General features: G+C 38.8%; 1 protein-coding gene across 4 annotated transcripts; it reads left to right on the top strand.

Annotated features, from left to right (window-relative positions):
- The first annotated feature begins 719 nt into the window (after positions 1-719).
- Positions 720-16021, top strand: LOC128699452 (nucleoporin NUP42). 4 transcript variants are annotated; one of them, XM_070098162.1, is made up of 6 exons: positions 720-794; positions 4107-4255; positions 4606-4717; positions 5621-5792; positions 9949-10035; positions 13937-16021. In XM_070098162.1, exons 2-6 carry the CDS (start codon positions 4144-4146, stop codon positions 15140-15142), a joined length of 1689 nt encoding a protein of 562 aa, XP_069954263.1. In that variant the 5' UTR covers positions 720-794; positions 4107-4143; the 3' UTR covers positions 15143-16021. The 4 variants fall into 4 exon arrangements, with proteins under 4 accessions (XP_069954263.1, XP_069954264.1, XP_069954262.1 ...); XM_070098163.1 differs by having other exon boundaries at positions 723-773; XM_070098161.1 differs by having other exon boundaries at positions 738-806.
- The last annotated feature ends 466 nt before the right edge of the window (positions 16022-16487 follow it).

Consider the following 16487-nt stretch of genomic DNA (forward strand, 5'->3'; position numbering starts at 1 on the left):
AGTCTTCAAGCTGGCACTGGACAAGCACCTAAAGTCGGTTCCTGACCAGCCGGGCTGTGGCTCGTACGTTGGTTTGCGTGCAGCCAGCAGCAACAGCCTGGTTGATCAGGCTCTGATCCACCAGGAGGCCTGGTCACAGACCGGGCCGCGGGGGCGTTGACCCCCGGAACTCTCTCCAGGTAAACTCCAGGTATGGTCTGTATAAGCTGTATCATGTATTTGTAGGAATAAAGATTATTATTATTATTACTAACCCAATAGGAAGTATAGACGTACCAGACTTCACCAGTATTCAGGTCTGGGGCCACGTAATATAAATTAAAAAAAAATCACGTTTCTGTTTCCCTAGGTGGTCAGGCTTTAAATACAATTTATTGTATAACAACAGAGTGGAACGGATTGCCTGCACATGTACCTATTACTATGATCTACCTAGTATATCTCCTTTTATTGTAACTGCTTTTCACATAGCTAAGTTACTTACCTGTTTTAACTTTTAAAGTTTAAATAATAAGTTATTACAACGACCCCAAAGAAAATAAGTCACTGACTTTTTTGGGGAGTTATCCTAGGTAATCTACCCATATTCTGTTATTTATGATAATTTATGTAACTGTACTTATGTGTACCTAACCCTGAATAAACTTATCCCATAAGAAACTTTATTTCCTCTCTAATTTCCGTCCATATTTAGAGAAAATTTATTTCCCGACTCCCAGGAAGAAACTCGATAAGGCGTACAGTTTGGTAGACCTTAACCACAACAACACAAGGTTGTTACCAAGTTTATTTAGGTACTGGTATATGTAAGTGCAGTTATATATAGCGTATATTACCTAGGATAACCCCCAGAAAATGTCAAAGTGACTTACTTCCATTTGGGTTGTATTATTATTACACAACATTACTACAACCCGTGGGTTATCCTAGGTAATCTATACATATGCTGCTATGTATGATAATTTATGTAACTATTTCTGTGTACCTATAAGATAAGATAAGATAAGATAAGATTTTGTTCGGATTTTTAACCCCGGAGGGTTAGCCACCCAGGATAACCCAAGAAAGTCAGTGCGTCATCGAGGACTGTCTAACTTATTTCCATTGGGGTCCTTAATCTTGTCCCCCAGGATGCGACCCACACCAGTCGACTAACACCCAGGTACCTATTTGCTGCTAGGTGAACAGGACAACAGGTGTAAGGAAACGTGTCGAAATGTTTCCACCCGCCGGGAATCGAACCCGGGCCCTCCGTGTGTGAAGCGGGAGCTTTAGCCACCAGGCCACAAACTTACCCTGTCTGTCAGTCAGTTTAGAGCTATAATTAAAAGTCATTTCATCTCTCAAACTTGACTACACCAACACTTTGCAGGGGCGCCACAAGTACACTAAGAGATAACACACTAAGTATTAGAGGCCCAAGACTGTTCAACTGCCTCCCAGCATACATAAGGGGGATTACCAATAGACCCCTGGCTGTCTTCAAGAAGGGGCTGGACAGGCACCTAAAGTCAGTACCTGACCAGCTGGGCTGTGGTTCATACATTGGTTTAAGTGGCCACCTCTCAAGGAAGGTTCCTTGACGTTGGTGAGGGGATCTTGAGCTAGGGAATTGGATCTGTGCTCCGGTTCCCTGAATAAAGCCTGAATACCTTCCACATCCCCCCCCCACAGGTGCTGCATAATCTTATGGGTTTAGCACTCCCCCTTTATAATAATAATAATGTGTGGCCAGCAGTAACAGCCTGGTTGATCAGGCTCTGATCCGCCACGAGGCCTGGTCACAGACCGGACTGTGGGGGCACTGATCCCTGAAACCCTCTCCAGGTATACTAAACATAACCAACTCATACAACTAATTCCTGTTTCTTCACCATTTATCATAATCTTCCCATAGCTTGAAATCATAGTCAGTTTGAAATGACTTAATAAAGCCCAATTAACTTAAGATCACTAAATCAGTTTTAAAGTATTAATACACACTTAAAATTGTACTTTTGTAAATTGTGCTAAGTGTACTATTTTGCTACCTCTATATTGTAAATTGTACTAACTGTAATATTTTTGCTACCACTTTTGTAATAATACATAATTAAAATCTACCACTCAGTAACCTATGTCTAATCTTAAATAGTGTGTAAGTAATAGGGTTAGTCTGCCTGAAATGTACATGCATGCTAGTGGCCTTCTTTTGCTTATCAGTATTTTATTAGGTAAAAGGACACCAGTGCAACTAATGTGACATTTTATTACCACAATGTTTCACTCTCCAAAGCTCCTGGAGAGCGAAACGTTGTCACAATAAAATGTCACATTAGTTGCACTTGTGCCCTTTTACCTAACATATTGTCAGTAATTCTACAAACATTAATACAATATTTTATTACATGTAAACTACATTTTGTATACTATACAAAGAAATAAAATTTTGTCTTGTTCGTATATACCTTGAAGGGTACAACATGTACTGTACCTGATAAAACCTCGTGTAGGTGAAATGTCTAGTCAATATGTACTAAACTCCTGGGTGGGTTTATGTAAATGCTCTAGTATTAAGTGTGTTGTACGATGGAGATACGTACATACATTATATTTAGTACACCCTTGAAAAAAGACCTTTTTTTTTTTAATACACTATAACCTAACCTGGTTATGGACTGGTCCGCAGGGGCATTGACTCTTGAGACACTCTCCAGGTATACTCCAGGTAACTCATGTCCCCTGGCCTGATAGGCAACACTCTCACTTCAATCACCGAGTGTCCATAGTTCAATTCCCGGCAAGGGTGGAAACACCGGGGGTGTTTTCTTACACCTGTTGGGTTATCCTGGTGGCTAACCTCCGGGGTTAAAAATCTGAGCAGAATCTTATCTTAGCTTGTTGGTACTCGACCTAACCTAGCTGGGCTAGGTAAGGTTAAGTTTGGTAGGGGTAACTTGGAGTATGTTATTAAGCTTACTTATCAAAATAAAGCTTCTTCCCTTTATTTAAAATTATTCCATTGCACAAACTACTTAATAAAATAGAATTTACGTATTAATAAATGATATCATGGTTATTTATAATATAGACATTAATAGAATTTATCCCGAGAAAAATATTTATGATGACTAAAGCATCATGTTAATACAGATCTATGTTTGCTATGTATCTTTTTATTCACTTAGCAGCTATGACATACCTCTATTAGTTGTAAGTGGTATGGTGCTTATAATAATAATAATATCTTTATTTCTACAAGTACATGTACAAGGTGTGCAGGCCGAGTTGACATCAATGACATACCACTATATAGAAAGCCGTATGTTATGCAGAGCATTTCGGGCATATTAGGTCACTTTTGTCCAAGGATGCGACCCACACCAGTCGACTAACACCCAGGTACCCATTTTTACTGATGGGTGGACGTAGGCAACTGGTGTAAGAAAAAATGCCCAATGTTTCCACCCTTTGCTGGGAATTGAACCTGGACCCCTCACCGTGTGAAGCAAGAGCTTTTGCCACCAGGCCATGGGCCACCATGAGTTTATGCAAGCAATGAAGGCTCCCTGTACATTCTTCAAGTCTGCCATTTCATCTGTTTGACTGGGGCCTAGAAAGAACAAGTGATTTGAAATAAAATTTGTACAGATTTAGCGATACTGCATTTCTTTATGTTAATAATGTACATATACCATTTGGTACATAAATTAATTAGCTTATCTAGTTAAACTTCATGAATATAAATACAATTAGTTAAAAATTATATATTGTATTTTCTGGCATGTAAGGCTCATGAGCATTATGAGTATTTCAACTTTATTACTGTAATGAACTTCATATCCATTTATAAAACATCACTTGCCAGTAACTGAAAGCCTACCCTTGACCTTTACCTTGAGCATATAAGGTGCAGGGTGATTTTCTAAGACTTTTCTAGGGAAAAAAAGCACTCCTTACGTGCCAGAAAATATGGTACATATATTTTTATTGACGGAACACTTGGTTGCCTTTCAATTAGCATTACTTTATTTCTCTTTACATATCAGATATTGTAAATCATAAGAGGAAGATTGTCAGTGCAGTCTTAAAATCATGATGAAACTTTGTGTTAATTGTACTTTCAGATAGTGTTTGGTGATATACAAGAAGCGTACCAGCACAATGTTTGGCCAGCGCCCTGCTGTTGGTAATAATAAAGTGGTGTGCAGTTATTTCCTGAAGGGTACATGTAAATATGGCACAAGATGTTGGAATATACATCCACCAAATCAAGGTAAAATAATATGGTATTTATTATACTGTACTGCTATGCATTTGCAATTTTTACATGTTTTAGTTTGTTCTAAAAACTTGTCTAGTAGTTCTATAGTTTTTTGAAGTTTTCAGTTCTAACTAAACCTTATTGTTTTTTAGACAGTATAATTAACAGTGTGAAAATTAGACACATGTGTGACATCTAGGTATCTTTTTTGTAGACGCTTTGCCATCCAGTGACTTTATCAGTACAAATTCAAGGACATAAAGATACCCAGATGTTGCATGTATCTAATTTTCATCTTGTCAGTATTGTATACCATACATGTACATAATGAGCAGTGTTTTATTGGATCTTTACTTTTACAGGGGGAACAGGTATGGTAAATACCTTTGGAGTAGGCACCACAGGTGCTGGAGGCAATGTGTTTGGTGCCAAGGCCACACCTTTAAAAGATTCCAAGGATTTTCAAGATTTTGTGTAAGTGTAGTAATACATAGCAGTACATGAAAGCAATACTCATTAATATTTGAATATAATAAGTAGTAATACCTTGCCTCGGTGGGAAACGGCTGACGTGTTAAAAAAAAAGTAGTAAATACTGTACCTGTTAGTAATACATAATACATGTGCTGTAGATTGTTCTATATACAGTGGTACCTTGGGATATGAACAGCTCAAAACTTGAATAATTATGTAAGTGTATTTATGTAAGTGCTTTGGTAAGTGTATTTTTGGGGGTTTGAAACAGATTAATTTAATTTACATTATTCCTTATGGGGACAAATTCATTCGGTATCGGGACTCAAGCAGCCTTCTGGAATGAATTAAGTTTGTATCCCGAGGTACCACTGTATACAGTACAGTGGTACCTCGGGATACGAACTCAATTCATTCCAGAAGGCTGTTCGAGTGCTGTTACCAAACGAATTTGTTCCCATAAGGAATGATGTAAATTAGATTAGTCTGCTTCAGACCCCCAAAAATACACTTACAAAAGCACTTACAATAATACACATAATTGTTCGAGTTGGGAGCTGTTCGAAACCCGAGGTGCCACTGTATCTTAGAAAGCGGCCTCTTTATTTTAATGTCTCTTTTCATACCCTGCTATGTTCACTTCTTTGGCATTTCCTTCCACAAGTACATACCACACAAAACATCGATGTTGTCTCTACTTTTCAGTTAAGAGACAATTTTCTTACATCATCCTTTAATTTCTATATTCTTGTTTTTATCATGTCCTGCCCTCTTCTTGCCAATTTTTTTCTATGTGCTTTCTCTTCTGCCATGCAGTGCTGAATGACTTTTTTGGATTAAGCCCTTTAAATGAGTATTTTTATTACTAGTTTGTGTGTGATGTTCTGAGGCCTCACTTTCCAGCAAACAAGTGAGTGGAGAGATGACCCAATGGGAGCGTAGTGGCCAGTGGCTTGTGTCCTGCTTTGCTCCTTTGAAATCTCACCCTCCTCTATTGGGTTTTTCTGATTGTTCACCTGAAGAACTCAGAATAAAAGCATATGAAGCCCTGAAGACAAATACCTCAAATAACTATGTAAGTATTTTCCATATACAGTGGACCCCCGGTTAACGATATTTTTTCATTCCATAAGTATGTTCAGGGATGGTAGTAGGTTGGTAGACAGCAACCACCCAGGGAAGTACTACCGTCCTGCCAGATGACTGTGAAACAAAAACCTGTAACTGTTTTGCATGATGGTAGGATTGCTGGTTTCTTTTTCTGTCTCATAAACACGCTAAGATAACAGGGATATCTTGCTACTCCTACTTACACTTTGGTCACACTTCACAGACACGCACATGCATATATATATATACATACATCTAGGTTTTTCTCCTTTTTCTAAATAGCTCTTGTTCTTTTTTATTTCTTCTAGTGTCCATGGGGAAGTGGAAAAGAATCTTTCCTCCGTAAGCCATGCGTGTCGTATGAGGCGACTAAAATGCCGGGAGCAATGGGCTAGTAACCCCTTCTCCTGTATACAATTAAAAAAAAAAGAGAAGAAGAAAAACTTTATAAAACTGGGTTGCTTAAATGTGCGTGGATGTAGTGCGGATGACAAGAAACAGATGATTGCTGATGTTATGAATGAAAAGAAGTTGGATGTCCTGGCCCTAAGCGAAACAAAGCTGAAGGGGGTAGGAGAGTTTCAGTGGGGGGAAATAAATGGGATTAAATCTGGAGTATCTGAGAGAGTTAGAGCAAAGGAAGGGGTAGCAGTAATGTTAAATGATCAGTTATGGAAGGAGAAAAGAGAATATGAATGTGTAAATTCAAGAATTATGTGGATTAAAGTAAAGGTTGGATGCGAGAAGTGGGTCATAATAAGCGTGTATGCACCTGGAGAAGAGAGGAATGCAGAGGAGAGAGAGAGATTTTGGGAGATGTTAAGTGAATGTATAGGAGCCTTTGAACCAAGTGAGAGAGTAATTGTGGTAGGGGACTTGAATGCTAAAGTAGGAGAAACTTTTAGAGAGGGTGTGGTAGGTAAGTTTGGGGTGCCAGGTGTAAATGATAATGGGAGCCCTTTGATTGAACTTTGTATAGAAAGGGGTTTAGTTATAGGTAATACATATTTTAAGAAAAAGAGGATAAATAAGTATACACGATATGATGTAGGGCGAAATGACAGTAGTTTGTTGGATTATGTATTGGTAGATAAAAGACTGTTGAGTAGACTTCAGGATGTACATGTTTATAGAGGGGCCACAGATATATCAGATCACTTTCTAGTTGTAGCTACACTGAGAGTAAAAGGTAGATGGGATACAAGGAGAATAGAAGCATCAGGGAAGAGAGAGGTGAAGGTTTATAAACTAAAAGAGGAGGCAGTTAGGGTAAGATATAAACAGCTATTGGAGGATAGATGGGCTAATGAGAGCATAGGCAATGGGGTCGAAGAGGTATGGGGTAGGTTTAAAAATGTAGTGTTATAGTGTTCAGCAGAAGTTTGTGGTTACAGGAAAGTGGGTGCAGGAGGGAAGAGGAGCGATTTGTGGAATGATGATGTAAAGAGAGTAGTAAGGGAGAAAAAGTTAGCATATGAGAAGTTTTTACAAAGTAGAAGTGATGCAAGGAGGGAAGAGTATATGGAGAAAAAGAGAGAAGTTAAGAGAGTGGTGAAGCAATGTAAAAAGAGAGCAAATGAGAGAGTGGGTGAGATGTTATCAACAAATTTTGTTGAAAATAAGAAAAAGTTTTGGAGTGAGATTAACAAGTTAAGAAAGCCTAGAGAACAAATGGATTTGTCAGTTAAAAATAGGAGAGGAGAGTTATTAAATGGAGAGTTAGAGGTATTGGGAAGATGGAAGGAATATTTTGAGGAATTGTTAAATGTTGATGAAGATAGGGAAGCTGTGATTTCGTGTATAGGGCAAGGAGGAATAACATCTTGTAGGAGTGAGGAAGAGCCAGTTGTGAGTGTGGGGGAAGTTCGTGAGGCAGTAGGTAAAATGAAAGGGGGTAAGGCAGCCGGGATTGATGGGATAAAGATAGAAATGTTAAAAGCAGGTGGGGATATAGTTTTGGAGTGGTTGGTGCAATTATTTAATAAATGTATGGAAGAGGGTAAGGTACCTAGGGATTGGCAGAGAGCATGCATAGTTCCTTTGTATAAAGGCAAAGGGGATAAAAGAGAGTGCAAAAATTATAGGGGGATAAGTCTGTTGAGTGTACCTGGTAAAGTGTATGGTAGAGTTATAATTGAAAGAATTAAGAGTAAGACGGAGAATAGGATAGCAGATGAACAAGGAGGCTTTAGGAAAGGTAGGGGGTGTGTGGACCAGGTGTTTACAGTGAAACATATAAGTGAACAGTATTTAGATAAGGCTAAAGAGGTCTTTGTGGCATTTATGGATTTGGAAAAGGCGTATGACAGGGTGGATAGGGGGGCAATGTGGCAGATGTTGCAAGTGTATGGTGTAGGAGGTAGGTTACTGAAAGCAGTGAAGAGTTTTTACGAGGATAGTGAGGCTCAAGTTAGAGTATGTAGGAAAGAGGGAAATTTTTTCCCAGTAAAAGTAGGCCTTAGACAAGGATGTGTGATGTCACCGTGGTTGTTTAATATATTTATAGATGGGGTTGTAAGAGAAGTAAATGCGAGGGTCTTGGCAAGAGGCGTGGAGTTAAAAGATAAAGAATCACACACAAAGTGGGAGTTGTCACAGCTGCTCTTTGCTGATGACACTGTGCTCTTGGGAGATTCTGAAGAGAAGTTGCAGAGATTGGTGGATGAATTTGGTAGGGTGTGCAAAAGAAGAAAATTAAAGGTGAATACAGGAAAGAGTAAGGTTATGAGGATAACAAAAAGATTAGGTGATGAAAGATTGAATATCAGATTGGAGGGAGAGAGTATGGAGGAGGTGAACGTATTCAGATATTTGGGAGTGGACGTGTCAGCGGATGGGTCTATGAAAGATGAGGTGAATCATAGAATTGATGAGGGAAAAAGAGTGAGTGGTGCACTTAGGAGTCTGTGGAGACAAAGAACTTTGTCCTTGGAGGCAAAGAGGGGAATGTATGAGAGTATAGTTTTACCAACGCTCTTATATGGGTGTGAAGCGTGGGTGATGAATGTTGCAGCGAGGAGAAGGCTGGAGGCAGTGGAGATGTCATGTCTGAGGGCAATGTGTGGTGTGAATATAATGCAGAGAATTCGTAGTTTGGAAGTTAGGAGGAGGTGCGGGATTACCAAAACTGTTGTCCAGAGGGCTGAGGAAGGGTTGTTGAGGTGGTTCGGACATGTAGAGAGAATGGAGCGAAACAGAATGACTTCAAGAGTGTATCAGTCTGTAGTGGAAGGAAGGCGGGGTAGGGGTCGGCCTAGGAAGGGTTGGAGGGAGGGGGTAAAGGAGGTTTTGTGTGCGAGGGGCTTGGACTTCCAGCAGGCATGCGTGAGCGTGTTTGATAGGAGTGAATGGAGACAAATGGTTTTTAATACTTGACGTGCTGTTGGAGTGTGAGCAAAGTAACATTTATGAAGGGATTCAGGGAAACCGGCAGGCCGGACTTGAGTCCTGGAGATGGGAAGTACAGTGCCTGCACTCTGAAGGAGGGGTGTTAATGTTGCAGTTTAAAAACTGTAGTGTAAAGCACCCTTCTGGCAAGACAGTGATGGAGTGAATGATGGTGAAAGTTTTTCTTTTTCGGGCCACCCTGCCTTGGTGGGAATCGGCCGGTGTGATAATAAAAAAAAAAAAAAAAGTATGTTCAGGTGCCAGTACTGACCGAATTTATTCCCATAAGGAATATTGTGAAGTAGATTAGTCCATTTCAGACCCCCAAACATACAAGTACAAACGCACTTACATAAATACACTTACATAATTGGTCGCATTCGGAGGTAATCGTTATGCGGGGGTCCACTGTACATGTATATATTATGTACTTGGAAACAGTCTTCTTGTTTCATGCATGATTGTGTATACTTTGGAGTATGATAACCTTAGATTTTGATAAATGAAGGTTAATTTTCACAGCAGTTTACAGAATGGAAATAAATGCTGGATGACATTTCAGTTCATTGTGAAGCATTATCATGTTGCAGATTTTGTTCACTCATGACTTGATACTGGTCCAGGATGCACCAAATCATCCTCCAGTTCCCATCTCCAATTTATAGATTACTTGTAGTAGTGACTTGTTCCAGGAATGGTATTGGAACTTTTATTATTATTTTTTTTGTCCCCAGCAAGCTCACTGGACGGAGCTACAGCAGAGGTACAAGCAGTTACGTGAGGCACTGAAGATGCCAACACCAGAAGCTGTGCAGGCAATGGTTTGTGGGAGACCTTTCTATTGCATTGTGTTTACCAAACTGTAATCTGCTTCTTTATTTTTTATTCTGCATATTAAAATGCTGTATTTTTTGAGAAATTTGATTGTACTAAATAAATGTAGCAGTATATTTTCATATCGCTGTAGTTACTTAGGATTACCAACCTACTTATCTATCACTCTTATGCCAGTGTAATCATTTCTAGTTGGAACATATTGATAGCCTAAGAAAAGGCAGTAGAAAATATTTTAAGTGTATCACCAAAGTCTCTAAGACAGTGGGGATACGTACTTTCCAAAACTCGTTATGTTCTACAACCTACACTCCTGGAACTACATACTTTTCCTTCATCTATCCATACCTCACACGTGGAATCTGTACCTGGGGATCTACCTTGGCAACTCATCTCAAACAAATTATAACTTAAAAAAAAAGGCAGCTTTCAAAATAATTATAAATTTACCAATAGGCAACACACTATGTCATTATTCAAATTCCTAAGCCTACCAAATATAAATGCAATTTATATATACTACTGTTCAAAACACTGCCTTGTATTGCTGATTCTGAACTCAGGCAATTCTTAGAAAATTGTAACAGAACACATGGGTGCCACACCAAAAGCAAGTACCTCTTTGATATCCTGATATCCCTCATTCTTGATTGAACACACACCTGCTGGTTGTCTGTTAGGATGCTTGTTAGGTAGGAGTGAGTGCAGGCAAATGGTTTTTGGGACTTGATGAGCTGTTAAAGAGTGAGCAAGGTAGCATTTTGTGAAGGGATTTAAGGAGATCAGAAAGCTGGGAGTTCTATAATATCAGTAAATAATTAATATCTTGAACTTCCACACAAAGTCATCATTGTAATAGCTGTACACTTCAGTTAAGAACCTTCTTGACAAATCATCAAATTGGATAAACAAAAAAGTCAACACTACTCATTTAGTAATAATGACTATATTTTGAAAGGTGACTTTGTCAGGTTTTAATACTCTGAAGGATGGTAATTTTTTTTTTATTGGTGAAATAAATGCAGTCCTTCGCTCATTCTGTTTCCAAGATGCGGCATAATATTGTTTTATGTTTTCAACATATCCACTTCCCACTAAGGCAGTTCAAAGAAAAATTACATTCGCCATCACTCATTCTCTAGCTGACTTCAAAAATAGCATAAACAACCTGGTCCAAGGATGACCCACCAACCATGATATCCCCGCCCTACTTTCAAATTGCAGGCATTGTACTTCATGCCTCTATAATTACAACTAAATAGTTTCCTGACTCCCTTTTTAGGTATTGATATGCTCACATTCCAACAGCACAGCTAATTCCATAATCCATTTTCTTCCACTCACTCATATTTAGCATGGTTGGATGTGTGGAAAATTGCATTTATCTGAATGTAACTAATTATGTACATAACAGTAAATGATAACAAAGATAATTATTATTTATCAATGTTACATAGACAAGTAGGAATTTGGGACACCTAGGTCGCAAAAAATGTCCCCCTTCGATACCTACCACTGTCATAACCACAAGTTGCTCTGGACCTATTAATTAAATGAAATATACATACACCAGGAATACTGGTAAATATATAAATTTGTGGACTGTATATTAAAAAATGATTATATATAAATTCACATATACATAACAGAAGGAAAATATATCTTAATATCACTACTTCCCGGTAAAAGTAGGTCTTAGACAGGGATGTGTAATGTCACCATGGTTGTTTAATATATTTATAGATGGGGTTGTAAAGGAAGTAAATGCTAGGGTGTTTGGGAGAGGGGTGGGATTAAATTATGGGGAATCAAATTCAAAATGGGAATTGACACAGTTACTTTTTGCTGATGATACTGTGCTTATGGGAGATTCTAAAGAAAAATTGCAAAGGTTAGGGGATGAGTTTGGGAATGTGTGTAAAGGTAGAAAGTTGAAAGTGAACATAGAAAAGAGTAAGGTGATGAGGGTGTCAAATGATTTAGATAAAGAAAAATTGGATATCAAATTGGGGAGGAGGAGTATGGAAGAAGTGAATGTTTTCAGATACTTGGGAGTTGACGTGTCGGCGGATGGATTTATGAAGGATGAGGTTAATCATAGAATTGATGAGGGAAAAAAGGTGAGTGGTGCGTTGAGGTATATGTGGAGTCAAAAAACGTTATCTATGGAGGCAAAGAAGGGAATGTATGAAAGTATAGTAGTACCAACACTCTTATATGGGTGTGAAGCTTGGGTGGTAAATGCAGCAGCGAGGAGACGGTTGGAGGCAGCGGAGATGTCCTGTTTAAGGGCAATGTGTGGTGTAAATATTATGCAGAAAATTCGGAGTGTGGAAATTAGGAGAAGGTGTGGAGTTAATAAAAGTATTAGTCAGAGGGCAGAAGAGGGGTTGTTGAGGTGGTTTGGTCATTTAGAGAGAATGGATCACAGTAGAATGACATGGAAAGCATATAAATCTATAGGGGAAGGAAGGCGGGGTAGGGGTCGTCCTCGAAAGGGTTGGAGAGAGGGGGTAAAGGAGGTTTTGTGGGTAAGGGGCTTGGACTTCCAGCAAGCGTGCGTGAGCGTGTTAGATAGGAGTGAATGGAGACGAATGGTACTTGGGACCTGACGATCTGTTGGAGTGTGAGCAGGGTAATATTTAGTGAAGGGATTCAGGGAAACCGGTTATTTTCATATAGTCGGACTTGAGTCCTGGAAATGGGAAGTACAATGCCTGCACTTTAAAGGAGGGGTTTGGGATATTGGCAGTTTGGAGGGATATGTTGTGTATCTTTATATGTTTATGCTTCTAGACTGTTGTATTCTGAGCACCTCTGCAAAAACAGTGATAATGTGCGAGTGTGGTGAAAGTGTTGAATGATGATGAAAGTATTTTCTTTTTGGGGATTTTCTTTCTTTTTTGGGTCACCCTGCCTCGGTGGGAGACGGCCGACTTGTTTAAAAAAAAAAAAAAAAAAAAAAAATCACTCACCAATTTGACTGGATATTAAGTTGTATCATACTCGGAAAAACCTCACTAACTAAATTTATGAAAACACTGGCCAGAATTATACACAAATCTAGAGAGCTTATCTGAGGTTCCTGGAGCTGTCTTGTCCAGTCGTCTGATATCTCAAGTTATGCAGGAATGCACATCCAACAATTTCGCCTCCTATTTGAGAGGTGTCAATCCAATTTTAACCTCTAGAACACGAAAAATTCTTCCCATTATATTAACGTTGTATCCAATTCAAAACCAAGATGGCGAGTCCCGTCTGCGCAGACGCAGGCTTTCTGTTTTCTATGACATAAATATTATTAGATACAGTATGGCCATCTATTTACATATAAATACTGAATTTCTGGAAAATATATACAGTATTTTCCACAGGATGTACAGTATCAGACACCAAGAAGGATTTAGGAGTAATTGCTATATTAATGAGATTTCCATTGGTAGATCATGTAAATGATATAGTGAGAAACTTGTAATCTACACTGGATGACCTTACAATGGCCTTCTAGTCTGACCTCAAAGTTCTCTTTTCATATTTCTACTTATTCTCATCTCCCTGGCCTCTTCTTCATTCACTTTAAACCTCTTCCTCTTTTCACACCCTTTCACACTCCTCTGCCAGCTTCTGTAGTTCACTTCCATACCTCCCAGTAGCACACACTCACCTGCAGACTAACAGCTTTGACAACTCCTATGCTTTTATGTTAAAACAATTATAAATGTATAACAGTTTTAATTAAAATTATCAGTTATTTTAATTGTTAACATTAGTTTGACAGATATATCCTTTTTTATTAAATCTGATAAATTTACCAACTTGAATTGATATTGAAATTTTCATTAATCTTGAACAATATCTTAATTGTAAATTTTATTTCCTTTTCTTCAGAGAGAAGTATTTCATTCTAAGAGTTCTCTGGAGCAACAAGAGCAGCAACAAGCAGTAAAACAAACTAGTTTATTTGGTAATCCCTCTGGGCGGACTGTGTTTGGAGGAGCTCCCTCCCAACCAGGCAGTGGTGTAGGTCTCTTAGGTGCAAAGCCACAACCTTCAATATTTGGAGGAGGAGCTACTGTATTTGGAGGAAGTCAACCCACAGCTAATTCAGTATTTGGTGGAGGAACAAACAAGCCTATTTTTGGAGGGCAGTCAACACTAGGTACACAGAATACAAGTACATTTGGAAATCAAACACCAAGTATTTTTGGAGGGGCAAACAGTAATGTGTTTAAGAGTGGCACTCAAAATTCAACAAGTACTAGTTTGTTTGGCTCCCCTGTTCAAGGTCAAACAGCTGCAGGATGTATATTTGCAAGTACTCCTACTTCAGTTGTATCTGGACAGGCTACAAGTATTTTTGGAAATGCACAGAGCAAGGGTGCAGGAGGAAATATCTTCAATAGTAGCACTCAGAATCAACCTTCAATATTTGGGGGGACTGGAGCAAATACACAAAGTAGTGTGTTTCAAGGAGCACAGGGAACGACCACAACTGAAGTTTCAAATGCACCTGGAGGGCAAGGTGGTATTTTTGGAAATCAACAGCAGGGATTATTTGGTGCCCAACAAACACAGCAGGTGCAGTCATCTGCTTCATTGTTTGGTAGACCAAGTGTCTTTGGGGGCAACCAAACCACTCAGGCTCCAAGTGCTTCAGTACAAAATACGTCATCTATCTTTGGTGGTTCTACTGGGTCTGTATTTGGTGGTAGCGCTAATAACAGTACAGGAAGTATATTTGGCGGGAATACAGCAACTAATAGAGGAGATGGCCTCTTTGGAGAAGTACAAGTGGCTGGACCATTCAGCAAGCCTCCTGGCTCATTTGCAAACTCTAATGAACCAAATACTAATCCTGGATTATTTGGAAAGCCTGTTGAAAGTGCACAGTCTGCCATGAGTCAGGGAACCCCTGGACTGTTTGGAAAGCCTGCTCAAAGTGCCCAAAATCTTATGCATCCTGCAAATTTAAAAAATAATTCAGAATGGTACACACCCTTGGACCAGTTACAGCCTGAACACAGGGCTGAGTTTGAGGCAGAGGCATTTACCTCTATACCCTCTTGTCCTCCACCTCGGGAATTATGTGTATGAAGTATTATAAATTGCAAGAATCCTGTTTATTACTTATGCCCTTCAGTTACTCTGATTCCTTGAAATGATTGAGACGAGAATGATTCTTGAGATTGTTGACAGCATTAATGATTGGCATTCATGGCTAACAAGGTGTACTAAAGCTGTTGGTTGTGGGAATATGGTATTCTTGTCTGTGTGTTGGACTCGCCAGACATGCTCATTATTATTTCTGCTATCCTCTTCACATTTGCTATCCAATAGATGAATAAGATGCATGTGCAGCAGTTTGTTATCTTTATTGATGAAACATTTGCCTGCTCAGCAGGCTTCTTCACCTGAAACACAGGAGACAACAGAATTTTTGGAGACGTAAATAGGTGTTCAGGCCCTTGGCCAGTAGTAAGCTTGAAGGGTTAATTCCTCAGACTTTAAAACATATTCAAATCATATGAGCAACCTAGAGAAATGTCTGGATTTTGTATATTGTAATTTGAAGATAATGAATGAAACTGAAATTCTGAAGTGCTGACTACTACCATCACCAAGATTTCACCATAATGATCTTTTTTAAATTAAAAAATGCCAGGTACTTAAATATGATTTAAGAATATTAAATATGCATGACCACTTCACTTATTTAGCAATATTAATACTTGTGTTCGATAAAAAAGTTAATATTTGGATTTCTAGTGATAATATAAATGAACTCAAAGTGAAAAATGATGAAAATTTTTAAATACTTTTTTTGTACTATATTGCTATACTGCAGTCTCAGTGTGAGTTCAGAATTTATTCTTTTTGTACCTAAGTACATGAATTTATTTTTTATGAAATGTTTAACTATTTAAAATCTTTGTTAATAAACAATGATACTGTATTTAAAAACCTCTGCATAAAGCTAATAATAGTGTACCCATGTCTTTCACTAACCTGTGGTATGTCAATTTCTCAATTAGTTTATACCTTTGACACTTTTTATTCATAACACTTTCCATTCTTAAACACAAATAATGTTATTGCCTTTGTGTAATATTCACCAGAGTAATTGTGGGGTAGGGGTCGGCCTAGGAAAGGTTGGAGGGAGGGGGTAAAGGAGGTTTTGTGTGCGAGGGGCTTGGACTTCCAGCGGGGATGCGTGAGCGTGTTTGATAGGAGTGAATGGAGACAAATGGTTTTTAATACTTGACATGCTGTTGGAGTGTGAGCAAAGTAACATTTATGAAGGGATTCAGGGAAACCGGCAGGCCGGACTTGAGTCCTGGAGATGGGAAGTACAGTGCCTGCACTCTGAAGGAGGGGTGTTAATGTTGCAGTTTAAGGTAAGTGACCTGACCACTTAACTTAATTTTAATAAGAGTGTGAG

The sequence above is a fragment of the Cherax quadricarinatus genome, chromosome 61 (genome assembly GCF_038502225.1).
Source record: "Cherax quadricarinatus isolate ZL_2023a chromosome 61, ASM3850222v1, whole genome shotgun sequence".
Classification (NCBI taxonomy): domain Eukaryota; kingdom Metazoa; phylum Arthropoda; class Malacostraca; order Decapoda; family Parastacidae; genus Cherax; species Cherax quadricarinatus.